Source organism: Etheostoma cragini, chromosome 14 (genome assembly GCF_013103735.1).
Source record: "Etheostoma cragini isolate CJK2018 chromosome 14, CSU_Ecrag_1.0, whole genome shotgun sequence".
Taxonomy (NCBI): domain Eukaryota; kingdom Metazoa; phylum Chordata; class Actinopteri; order Perciformes; family Percidae; genus Etheostoma; species Etheostoma cragini.
Window position 1 is genome coordinate 17662412 of NC_048420.1, and position 13240 is coordinate 17675651.

General features: G+C 39.3%; 2 protein-coding genes across 3 annotated transcripts in view; both read right to left on the reverse strand.

The window, feature by feature from the left end:
* The window catches only part of prrc2a (proline-rich coiled-coil 2A), a 36394-nt gene that overhangs the window by 3764 nt on the left and 19390 nt on the right, over positions 1 to 13240 (reverse strand). The gene's annotated exons all lie outside the window — the stretch shown is intronic.
* Positions 1750 to 10599, reverse strand: csnk2b (casein kinase 2, beta polypeptide). Of its 2 annotated transcripts, none has more exons than XM_034891290.1 (7): positions 10331 to 10599; positions 9449 to 9530; positions 8232 to 8334; positions 6933 to 7048; positions 6024 to 6099; positions 4414 to 4603; positions 1750 to 4069 (listed from the first exon to the last, which is right to left on the reverse strand). In XM_034891290.1, exons 2-7 carry the CDS (start codon positions 9518 to 9520, stop codon positions 3979 to 3981), a joined length of 648 nt encoding a protein of 215 aa, XP_034747181.1. In that variant the 5' UTR covers positions 9521 to 9530; positions 10331 to 10599; the 3' UTR covers positions 1750 to 3978. The 2 variants fall into 2 exon arrangements, with proteins under 2 accessions (XP_034747181.1, XP_034747182.1); XM_034891291.1 differs by lacking the exon at positions 10331 to 10599 and adding an exon at positions 9878 to 9896.

The window sequence follows — 13240 nt, forward strand, 5'->3', positions numbered from 1 at the left end:
TAGCAGATATTTGGTCAAAAAACTAAGTGTTGGACAATTTGAAAATGTCCTTTAAGTTTTCATAATTCATCATATCATCATTTGTTTCACAACATAAATGTGTGTACAACATTTTAAAAGAATCCATCCACAAGATGTCAGATATTTCTTTCAAAACTAAATGTCAACCTCATGGTGGGGCTGGAGGAAAAGTCAGGGGATCAGCAGATTCAGTAGAATTCTTCCTCTAGGGATCATTAATGTCTGTACCCAATTTCATTGCAATGCATTTAATAGTCGTCGGGGTATTTCAGTGTGGACGAGAACAAGCAACTGAATACTCATAGAAATAAGTATTTTGTATTTGTCATTCACTTTGCCATTTAATTTGCTTTTCTGTTGATTGATGTAAAAAAAGCCACATTAAATCTACTTTGCTTCAATGATGTAACACAATAAAAGACATGAAAACTTCCAAGAGGGGGTGAACATTTTTTGCAGTCACAGTAGAAGGCCAAGTTACCAAACGTTCTGCTGTGTACTTGTCTTGTCAAGTTAGAGCTATAATGAATCTGTAACGGAATTTGTAACTTTCTTGCTAACCTCAGCACAGACTGAAGCATTAAATGTGGAGAGTAAAGACTAGAACCACATATATATCAACAATACATGTTTTTAGAGAATTGTTTTGTGTGTTGGTTGAGTGTCGGTGGCTGGTATATTTCCTTAATAGTTATGTCCAGTAGATCTGTAGAGGCATCTCAAAAAACCATCTGTGAGGTAAATGGAACAATGGCTTCAGGTGTGGCAAAGCAGAGGCTGAACCTTTTTACACGACTCCAGTATGAGCCATTGAACTGGCAAGATTATTACTCTGCAAACACTCTCAGAGCGGTTTTCTTGCCACATTTAGATATTTGTTTACCGCCTAACACTCTGACACCTTTCTTTACTTGGCAGATTATTGGAGGAAGAGTCTGCTCTTCAAACACTACAGAAACACACCAGCTACAAAAATGGGGGATTCCTCTACACAAAGTTAAAGGAGTTACTGAGAGAAAAGGAGAAGGGCAGGTCCCATGCTGTGGTATGAGGTTATCCTGAGTCATTAGGAATCTCCTCCTCTTCTCCTTCTAGAAAAACTGACAGGACACGCCACATTAAGACAACTTATTTATCATATTTTGCCAGGCAGAGTGGGAAAACAAGTTTGCATGAGTCATCTGTAAATATACATACGTTTCCATGGCTTGAAATGGATATAGTATGGATTGTGTACTAGATGTATAGTGCCGATTTGTAATTTCCATTCTGACTTATCAACTATATCAAAAGGCTAAACTGACATCCAAAAGCTAATTTCAAAAGTAATTAAAAAAAGCCTGACTGAGATCTTATGATCTTGTCAATGCCGTTAGATGGTGTTAATATGTTTTTGTTTGTGCGTTTCCAAACCAATGCTGTTACTCAGAGTCATGTGAGATGCCACAGCAACCACACCTAGATTCCAGACAACCATCATTTTCTCCATCACCACAGGGAATCTTCCTACAACCTCAAAAACACATCAACACTAAGAATGCAGGTCCATAGTGTATTTTATAGTTCCTCTGTGTTACAGTACATCTTCATATTTATGATTTAATACAAACTGCTACAACTGCCTTGGAAATATTTAAATGTAAAAAGAAAAAAGCATTAAGTTCTCTACTGAAACTATGTGGTAGGAAGGCAGAACTGCAGTCTTAAAGATAAAGTACAAAAGAGTAAGAAAAGAAAATAGAAGTTTATTGAGAATTCTGAATCCTGCTGACCCTTCCACAGTAGCAGAAAGACAACAATAACACAGTCATTAGTTAAAATCTGGACACATAAATACCGCTTCTCTTGTATCATGAAATCCAAAAACAATCTATTCCAGTCACACAAACTCAAAGAGGGAAGGGAGTGACAAAAGGGCAGCTGAGTATCTGCCCCAATGCTTCAGAAACAAAAAAAATAAGCGGCTGGTGGTCGGTCTTTCTCTAACCCTGAACATAAATAATGAGACTGTGCTGTGGAGAGACACCAGTAGGATCAGTGAAGGAGTGGAGTGAACTGAAGGATTCAGATTGTCTAAATTCCTCTTTCTCCGGGTCTCCTCCTTAATCTTCACAGGAATAGTTTGACATTTTGGGAAATATTTGCATTTAGGCAGAGTGGTAGATGACCAGACAGATACCACTCTCATATCTGTATGTTAAATATAAAGCTACCATCAGTAGCCAAAAATACTAAAAACTGGTGAAAACAGCTAGTCAGGCTCCAATGGTAATAAAATACACCTACCAACATCTCTGAAGTGCACTAATGAACAAGTTGTTTGTTTAATACGTACAAAAAAGTGTAAAAACTATTAGCTTTTTTTTTTTTATGTGCTAGACTATTTCTTTGCAGGGACCAGTAACTTCCTGGAGTCCCCACTGGTCCTCAACTGCTAATCAGCTCTTAGCCCCTCTAAAATGGCAATTTTATGGTAATTTGTACCAATTAAACAAGATATGTGTGAATTAGTGATCTTTAGCTACTAGAAGCAGCTCTATAGCTAACTAATTAACACTTTATATTTTGTTTAATCTGTACAAATGTTTAATTGTAAAAACGACTGCTTGTGGTGTTACAGCCCGGTGTTGGCTGGGACTAATAACTTCCTGGAAAGAAGGTTGCCTAGCAACTGCTAACCGGCACACAACCCTCTGTTAACCTGTGAAATTTGGTTACCATAGAACAGTACTAGCCAGGCTAGCTGTTTACCCATTAGCAATATCTATGTTAAGTAAAGTTAAGCAGCCGCTAGCTACTCTTCTGATCTACTCTCTGCCAGAAAGCCAATATGTGTATTACCCAAACTGCCAAACTATTTATTTAAAGAAGATGAGGCTACGAGAGAAGGTGGGTAATAATACAAACACAGCTAAGCCGACTGCTGCAGGAGGGGACATGTCTCAGAAAAATGTAGCACAGGTTATATGTTTACTTCAGGACCAATACAGACAGTTGTTTGACACGCGCACAGACAGTTGGAGAAATGACGCAGGCTGATTACAATTGTCTGAACGATTCAAAATTCATGTTAGTTAAATCTACTTCTACTTCACCTCCTCTAACAACAGAAAAAAACAAAATATTGTTGCTTGCGTCTCTTGAAAAACAAAAAAAAATCTTGGTGTGTTCTCTGTCTCTTAAGGCAAATTTTAACAGAAAGCTTTGTGCAACACCACCACAAAATATCAGACAAACCAGTAACCAAAATCTTTCTAACGAGTCATACAGATAGACACCCACCGTCTAAACTGTCTCTGAGAGTGCCAGCCTGTGTGCATGCATTGGGGGGAGGGTTTAGGGGAAAAGGAGTCTTCCAATGAAGGAGGGTTTACCACCACCCTTTACCAAACTGTGCCAAATACAGAACCAACGCAGAGACAGAGGTGAAAGCTGACTCAGCTGTTGCACTTTTAGCTTTCCGTCCAACAGCCCTGGACATAAAACCTCTTCTACGAGGAAAAGTTCCTGGTAGTGTCCCACGGATTATAAGATTTCATCATCAGTGTGCTTGTGAATAGCAGCAGCAAGAAGCCCTGGATTGTTCAGCTTCCTCTTACCTCACCTCCTGTTTTTGGCACTTATGAGTTTGGTAGGGTACATGCATGGAATCCCAGGTGTGTGGATGCATTTATGGATGTATGAGCGTGTGTGTGTGTGTGTGTGTGTGTGTGTGTGTGTGTGATTGTTTGTGATTAAGATCATGGCTGTGTGTTTTTATGTCTCCCTCACACTCAAAACTCTTTACACTTTTTTGCCTGCCCTAATCTAAACCAAAATAATACAGTCTTCAGGGTTGGGAAGGGGGCACCTGAAAAGCTTTGTAAAATGCAGGTGACCCCTCCCCTTTTGATGGTAATTCTTTCCTGTCTTCTCTCTTAAGAATCTTCCTCCTCCATCTCCTCTGTCCAGGGGGTTCTAGCGGATGGCCTTGACGGGGCTCTTGAAGCTGGAGGCGGCTTGCAGCTGCAGCTGGTAGGCCATGGGATGGATCTTGAACCCGTACAGCCTGGAGAAAGAAGAAAGGGACAAACAGGAGTGAGTGTTTCTTTTGGCCACTGTTAATCGAACATGATTAAAAAGTCCAAAATGTTACTTGCAACCCTAATGACTAACGCTAACACTAATTTGAGTACATATGTTGTATTTCATCAGTCGGATCCACAATTCACAGTATTTGGTCCAAATTAGTAAAATGCTGTGATTGGTGGACTCCTTCCTCGTAATGTGTAATATTTCTCTTGTTGAGACAAGTTAGACACAGCATGCTCCAAACATCCACCGATTGGTCAGAGTGCAGACGTCCCTGCTGCTTTATCCATTATATTTATATTCTCTGCCTGCTGTTCTAACCTTGGGACAAACTGGTTGGCGGGCCTCTTGGGCCTGTACTCAGGGTGAACCATGAAGAGCATGTGGGGGAAGCCGGTGCCAAAATAGGCTCCATCTGTGTGGTGGTGCCTGGAGGACTTGGGTGTGTAGACGTCCATACATTTAGGACAGTACAGCTTCACCATGGCCTCTCCTGGGATGTCTGACAGACCTGTGAAGGGAGAGGAGGGACAGAGGGAGGAAGAAAGTGGTTAAGATATGAGAGTAAATCTACTATACCTAAGATAGGGACAGCACTGGAATGCTGCTAGAACAGCATAAATACTTCGTAGTATCTTCCTGGTATTTTTTCAATCTATTCATCATTTTCATTTGAATAGAAACAAATGGCAGAATTTTAATTGCACTGTGAGGTTTGTCACAGACAGCCAGTACACCATGGGTTCCAATCGACATTCACTCCCGGGACCAATGACTCTGCAGTAGGCACAGGTATTTATCGTCTCCAACTTCAAACAGCAGTGATGGAAATACACCCAGGTAGATACGCTAACTTTCTGTCCTTTTCCAGTGCAATGCGTCACCTCCATATGTAACTTCTGTCATCTTGTCTCCACGCAAGAGGTGCTTGAACACCAGATTAGTTGCCACCAATGGTCTCCAGGAAACCCCTATACGACCCATGTGACACCCAAAAGTTTTGCTTCCTGTGAATTATTAGGATTTTTAAATATCACCTACAGCCTTGGTGGAGGAAATTAAGCTTGGTTGTTAAAAGTTGCATTTTCGGCAATTCTAGTAATTAGCTAAATTAGCTAGGTTAAGGTGAAACCACAGTATGTGTGAGGAATCGTTGGGTATAGTGGCAGTTTACAGGTGAGATAAGGGTGAGGAAGTGTGGACTTTGGATCAAGGCTCATATAAACTTTTTTTCTCTATGTAACAGCCATTGACTGTATTATATATATATATACACTGTAATTTCCCAAAATGCAACTTTTAGCAGCCAAGCTTGATTTTGTCCACTAGGGCTGAAGATGATATTTCAATCATTAAAATTCATAGGAAACAACAATTCAGTTAAAAAAAACAGTCAAATTAAGATTTCGTAAAACTTTCACTAGCCTCAACAGAGGAAGGTTTAAGATTATAAGCAAACATTTCAAATAAATGTACACCAGAGGCATTAGAAAGAAAGAAAGGCATATCAACGTATACTGGCCACAGAAAAGGAGTCTTACGGCTAATTCTTGCACATCTACCTGTGTTTAAAACCCCCGCATTTACACGCTATCGGTGGGAAAAGAGTATAAATGACCTCTCTGTGTGACACCAGTTTCTCATCTAAGAACTATTGCAGATAATTAATATATGTAAAGCCACAGATAAACTGTAGCTATATTCCAGAATAACACTCTGAGTCACATTATATTCAACATGAAATGTTGTGTTCCATTATGATAGCAAAGACTTAATGCTAAGCTTAGAAACATGTGACACTTACAGAGACATAATGTTTATCCCTATTGTATAAGCCACAGCATTTTAAAAGAGATCAGCTATCTTGTGGTACTTTACCATAACTTGAAAACATGGACGTTTTGTATTTAACAATGGATCTTTTTACTCACCGATAGGAAGCATAGGCTGATTCTCACAATAGACCCGGGGGCAATAGCCAAAATCTCCCTGTTGATACTTCTCCAACTGCAAGGTGTAAAACAGGATATTATATAATTACTATAAATTATAATAAGTGGCAAACAAGCCTCATTCAACAACGGTCACTAAACAAGGAGGCTTTCACTCAGGGTTTAAATACTTTTCATCTCTTTAACGGTTTGCCTCAGGACCTCAAAACAAAAAGGTGTTTTTGTCAGTCTTGTTTTTAACTGTACTATATTCTAAGTTCATTTTAGTTTGCCTTACCTCCTGTTCGATGACATATAATATTCCAATAATCCTTTAAGTCACTTTGAGCAGATTCGCCTTTTTAGTAATACGACAAAACAAACCTTTTTCCATTATATCACAAAGGGAATTGAAGAATAAACTGTACAAATACAGTTAGGAATACAAATGTATATAATCCATCTAGTGTTGATGGTACTATATACACTATGGCCAAACCTTTGGGGTAAATAATCAATGGTAGGACTGTTGTTAACCCCTTGCATTAAGTATTAACCCAGCTTTAGAGATAGGGAGCTGCCAAAATGGCGACTCACCGCTACTTGCTTTAGTAAACAAAAGCGCTACAGTGTAAAAGCATCAATATGAAAGACAGATAAAAGCAAAAAAACTGGTGAATAAAAGCAGCAACTAGCGAGGTTAATTGAACTATATATATATATATATATATATATATATATATATATATATATATATATATACACATACATACATATACATAGTCATCATCAGTGTTTAAAGTTTAAACTCACATGTTGTATGAAATGTTTAACACTCTCAAGAAGCAAATAAAGGGAAAAACAGCTTTTCTAACGCAGACAGGGATACAGGATTATCATGGTGCTTACCATCTGTGCGATGCCTCGGTTAGTGAGGATGTAGCGTGCGTGGATGAGGCCGTACAGCATCTCAGCTGCCTGCTCGATCAGGTCACTCTGGTTTGGATTGTCCTCCAGCTCTTCATCTGTAGACAGAAGGAAGCAGAGAACATTGGTTGGTGTCAGGATTTCTTAAAAATTTCAATGGATAAGGTTTATTATTAGTGCTTGCCTTTAAAGAAGAATAGGGACACATAACATGTTTCTAAACATGTTCTATTCTTTGAAATTAAGCAGTTAAAATAACTTGAATGGTTTCAAAGATCTTGTACTGCTGTAGGTGTTTAAATTTGTGTAATCATCTGACAAGGAGAGAAACAACCTGCACAGCAGCTGAGCAGAATAAACAGCCTTAAACAAAACAATGCTGACATCAAGTGTCATTCTCATTTTTGATTCATAGATGACAAGCGCACGATGAGTAGAAAGCAACACTTGCTTTGTCTCCTTTGTGCTACAGGGAATTAGTTCTCCCAAAGATCAGATTCCGAAGAATTTTATTTATTTTTTCTTTGGAAATAGATGACATATGCAACAGTGCTCAACAAAGAGCAGCATGCGGTACAGTCAGGATCACTAAAGTGGTGGAAATGTGGTGTTATGATGAGACTAAGGGATAGCTTAGACAACATCACGTCATTCATAGGTCACAGGTCAGGGGGCGGGAATATTCAGCCAGTCTCTAATCACCAAACCTGTTCATGTGTAATTATGTTTGTCTCTCTTTGTTTTATTGGTTGGAATTTTAGGGAAGGGAAGGGAATGTTCTGTTTCAGGACTGTCTCCTTTAGTAGGTTGGCCACACCTTAGCATACTTCCCAGAGAGTGAGTGAGTGAGAGAGAGAGAGAGAGAGAGAGAGAGAGAGAGAGAGAGAGAGAGAGAGAGAGAGAGAGAGAGAGAGAGAGAGAGAGAGAGAGAGAGAGAGAGAGAGAGAGAGGCTTAACTCAGCTTTAGCATCTGTGTTTATGGCGCCTGTAATATCTTTGTTTACCTTTAAGGTTCAGCTTAACATAAAGCCTCCAGTATTAGTTTAAATACACTTACAGGAACTTCAGAGAGTCGGGACGGCACTACACGGTAACACATCCTGGTTAAGTTGTACTGCCTGCTTAATTGTCTCCTTAATTGAGTGTTCATTAAATGCTTCTGTGTAAGGCACAAGTCTCCTGAACCTCCTTAATGTATGTGAAATAAGTTGTGCTGCAATAGATGGTAACCAGTGCTTAAATAAATTTGAGAATGTTGAGGCATGAACATAAGATCCAGACCTGGTTCAAGGTCCAGGATCATGTCTAGGGCCTGGCGGTAGTGAGGGACCTGCTCATTGAGCCCTGTCAGGTTGAACTTGTCCTGGATGTAGTCTTCATCCACCTTTAGTTGGAGAAATCAGGTGAGACAACTGATTATTTGGAAAGAAGCTAGCATGGCATACAACTGACAGCATACGTTCACATTTTTAAGTCTTTGCCAAAAGGTGTATTTAAGAGTTGTTAATCGCTGTTATCATTCCTTCTGTACACACGGGCAGCAAAGAAAACCCTTCCAAATGTTATACTATGAGCTGGGGTTTAAAATCCATAGTCACAAACTGGACATTCATTACATGGGGGATGTCTTCAGGACCAGTATAAATATAAGAAATGATAACAGGGACCAAGAACTTGTTCAAAGTAAATATGGGCATAGGAGTATTGTTTAAAGCTACACTTGAAAAACTGTGAACCTATTTAATAAGGAATATGGGGTAAGAGTTTCAGGAACATGTTGTTGAAAGTGTGAAAATACAAACCCACTGAATGGTAAGAAATGTTCTTAGCAACTCAAAGGCTCGGAAAAACGATGTCAAGCTAGTGTGTAAAACAACAAATGAAGCAATGATTTATTCAGTCACTACAGAGGATTTTAACCCAAGGATGCAGCACAACTGCTTCCTCACTCATCTTTGCCAACTGAGATTTCAGTTTCTGTTAAATGTATTGAAGAAACCTTTGTTGTTTTACAGTTGCTTGACACAATTCTTTCTAATTTTGTAGGTCACTACAAATACTTCCAACCACCAAGTGAGCTCCTATAATGATGTAGGACCTGACACATAAGTACACAGTCATAGATCAGGACTAGATGAGGCTATGTCAATATCGAGGGCAAAACGCCTCACACGCTATGTGTCTCTTTCTCCCTCCCCAACCGGTGGAGGCAGAGCCATAGCCAGGTTCTGTTTGATGTTTCTGCCTGTTTAAAGGAAGTTTTTCTTCGCCACTTTCACACCAAATGCATGCTCTTGAGGGAATTGTTTGGCCTCTGTAAATTCTAGTGTGTTTTAGTACTACTCTATCTGTAAAATGATAAGTTATATTATGATTTGACTATATAAATAAACTTGAATGAAATTAGTTCTGCTTAAAACAAAGTCCAGCTGCTAGTTGGACTTTATTTTATTATGTCACTACATGGATGTCAACAATTAATGGTTACTCAGACTCACCTCACAGAAAAACTCATTCCCCCTCAGTCCACAGAACCAGGAGATCCATGATACTTCCTCTGAACTGCTCATCTCTGAAGACCTATAAAAGACATGTGAAAAGACTCAGGTACAGTTATCAACTAGCTACATCAACATTGAATTCACACTTAGCAACACAATAACCATAAAAAGACTAACTGCCAGTGTCAAAGTCATATCTTCGACGGGTGAGATTCATTTCACAACGATAGTTTGTCCAAAAACAATATGATACTCTGGCATGTCAAGAGTTATTGGATAAAGTTATATCTTTTGTCCAACATTGATGAAGGCTAGGCTAAACAGCCAGCTAATTGTATATTCTTAACACTTCATTTTATGAAATACTCGTTGCATTAGTTTGGAATTCTCGAATCTTTCGAAAACATGTTATGAGATAAATTAAACCTTTAATGTGTGGTCATACGCGACGACCATACATCTATGCGCGACGACAAACTGTTAGCAAGTATTTGCTCTCCTAGGATGGCGACGACATATCCCGCCCTACTCTGCCTCTGATAAGTTTACTCTATTCTACCCTAACCAATCCCACTTCTCTTGCCTATAGCTAACCAACCCAACCATAGCATACAATGAGTACTAGCCAATCAGAGGGACAGTAGGGCGGGTCATGCCCTCGCCATCATAGGAAAAATATTTTCGGCAAACGATTGAAGGGGCAAACGTTAGCTAGCTCACTAAGCTAATCCCCGCTAGCAGCTAGGACCCAAACTGAAATTCAATATGGCGTATCGTTAGAAAATAGGCCTCAAGATAAAGATTAGCTCCTGTTGGAGCTCCCCTCGCCTCTGCGTTTAAACGTTTCAATACGGTAACATGAGTAAATCTGATTCTTACCCGGCTTTCAACTTTTATACTCCTTAAAAACCCGACAGATCGAAAATGTAGCAATCTCGCCGGTGTAAATAAGATGGACACCACCTCCCAGTTTACCCTCTACGTTCTTCTTCTTCCTACACAGACTCGGAGTCAGCCTACAGCGCCGATGAAGCGCTGCTGCCGCCCACTGGTTACTAGTGATAAACCGTCTCTGTAGATATGTTATTTGCTGCGCGTGGATAATGTGACGTAGAACGCTTCTGTGTACTGTGTAGGTATTATGATACATGATCCATGGCTGTGCCGAGATTCAGTGCGTGTAAGTTTTCCGTAACAAACACGGATGAACGGTAACGAAATGCCAGCGAGACTTGTATCCATTTATTTCTATGCTTGTAACCAGAGTTAACGTTTTAGACTTATGACGTCAGTAGTGACGTCCAAAGACCAAACACAGTTGAGAAATATTAAAGTAATAAAGTCTGCCCTCTACATCTTTTTTTCTGGTTTATTGGTTATTTACCAACGGATTGATAACAGGCTACTTATTCTTCTTTGTGTTTGTACCTGCAGCTTGCAGACTTTATATTGCACTACTGCATGTATGTATCGATGTATTAAGAAAACTGCCATCTTCTGGAGTTTTAGTCATGGACGTATTACGGTTTTGATTAACTGGTTACTTCTTCTTCTTGTGTTTCTAACGGCTAATTGCAGCTTTTATGTTGCACTACTGTTATCTTCTGGAGTTAGTTAACTTCTACACAAACTGTATAAAAACAATACAGACTAATTGCTCTGATTTTTCCTCTGCCGTCCCGTTAGCTGAACAAGCATAATCTGCCTTGCCCATGTCCACTTTCAGCACACTCCAAAATCTCCTTTAGGCTATTCTTGCTTCTGGAAGCCCAAATTGTTTCAATTTTTCCAACATGTAATTTCTCTCTGACACATATTTTCTTGTAACTTAGCACAAGCTCTACACTTTCTGGTACCACACGATGATCCAAAAAAACCTGTTGGCTGGTTGCTAAAATGCCACTGGTTACTTTCAGTACAACACATTATTTAAAGGTGTGTACTCACATGTTTAAGTCAGTCTTGTAAACGACCAGCAATTCCAATACTTTTCTTGGCAAGACCCGCCCCTGCGTAGCTGATGTCAGCAAGGAAAGGCCATTGACTGGGTAAGGGTCAGGGGATTGGACCTGACCGTGCTAGCATGGACACCTGGCCAATCCTTAGGCTTGAATGCTACACAGGGCGTGTCTTAATAACAGTAGGATTTATATTGACCGGTAAGTACCTATATTTTCATACTTTACCCCTCCCTTTTTCAAGTTTGGAGTTATTTTTTTCCAAATGAAAAACAGCCCTAATTACTACCCAAAACTCTTTGTATGAATTGCGATGGCCGTAAGATCTACATAATTATATTGACTTGAAAAATAAATGTCTGGACAATAGATAATGTAAAATTATAGCAGCTTTCCTATGATCCTGACTCACTCGTAAGGTTAATGACACACCTCTACATAGAATATAACCATCATTATGATAATTTTCTTGCAATAACATGTCAAAACATGTGCAGTGAGAAAGGTGAACTTTTTTTCCATTTCCAATTTTCCAAGAAGAATGACACATGCAATTATTTTTTTCCATTAAATCAAAAGTAGTTTATTTAACTTTGCCTTCTCTGTATAGCTTTATTATAATAAGACACTTCTCTGCTTGTACATTGCTCCCTTGAACTAAAAATGGCAACATTTGTTTGTGGGAATGTAAGTTGGGGTAGACAAAACTTAGATACATACCAATATACATACATGTGTGTATATTACGGTTCCATTAATAAAACCATAAATGCTATAAAAAAAAAAAAGTCCAGGTACCTTGGTAATGCTGGAAAACAGTACAATCTTTGAGTAATTTTTCTGGAATACACTATTTGTTTTCTTTTAACATGGGTACATGAAACAATGCACACATCAACATTAAGAGTTAAGGAGGGATGAATGACTCTTTGAGCCAGTGTTAAGTGTACAGCTATCAATGTATAAACCAGTAACAGACAAGGCAAGCTGCACCCATCGGTGTGTTCATGCTTAGAAGCGAGGGAAATCTATATGTCCAACTTCACTTGCCTGCAGAAGAATGTATGATTAAATTACACAAAAGAAAGGGGTAAAGGTCTCCACTGCATGTTCTTCATTTGGAGGACAAAAATATACACACAGCTACATGTAGTATACATGTGGATGTATTTAAGAAACAGTAGAATTGTCTTAATAATGGTTAAATCAAGTGTGGGCAATCAAGGCAGAAAGTGCTTGCCATTCATTTGAACACCTCCGGTCCCCAACCCCTTCCCAAATTATTACACTAACATCAGAAAACGCACACATGCCACACACATACAAGCACGCACACACCTACATACATACATACACAAATCATTAAATGCCCTACTCACAACATCCCAGAGACGATCTTCAAACTGTCAGTAAAAAAAACAAAAAAAACCCCAACTTACAGCAGTGACCGAGTTGACGCAGATGTATAAATCAATTTTTAGTTCCCCTTGGTTGTCGTCTCCGTGTGCCCTTTTGTCTTTTATGTATGATACAAACTATGTTTACAAGTCTTATCCTACCTCAATCCAATATTTTCTCAAGACTCCAGGTCAGCATTATTTGTTGCAAGTGAAATTGTGGAAACCGTGTTAACTGTAAGAAAGTGACGCATGACACCTTGTCAGCTTTGTCCAAAACTGAACTAGTTTGGGCTTCTGGTTGCCACAATGTACTGAAACAGTCATCCAGAGAACACACTTTGAAAAATACTTCCTCAGACAAAGAGCTCTTGGTAGTAGTCCAATCTTGGTGTGAGGAGTCTTCATGAAAGCACAGAGGAGAAGGGGGGGGG

Bases quoted from the DNA above. Each gene is read 5' to 3' on its own strand.
- csnk2b (XM_034891290.1), bottom strand. From the start codon at position 9,520: ATGAGCAGTTCAGAGGAAGTATCATGGATCTCCTGGTTCTGTGGACTG. The intron at 4,604-6,023 runs GTGAGTAAAAAG...CTCCCTTCACAG, and splicing joins TCAGCCTATGCTTCCTATCG to GTCTGTCAGACATCCCAGGA. The intron at 4,070-4,413 runs GTTAGAACAGCA...TTCTTTCTCCAG, and splicing joins GCCAACCAGTTTGTCCCAAG to GCTGTACGGGTTCAAGATCC.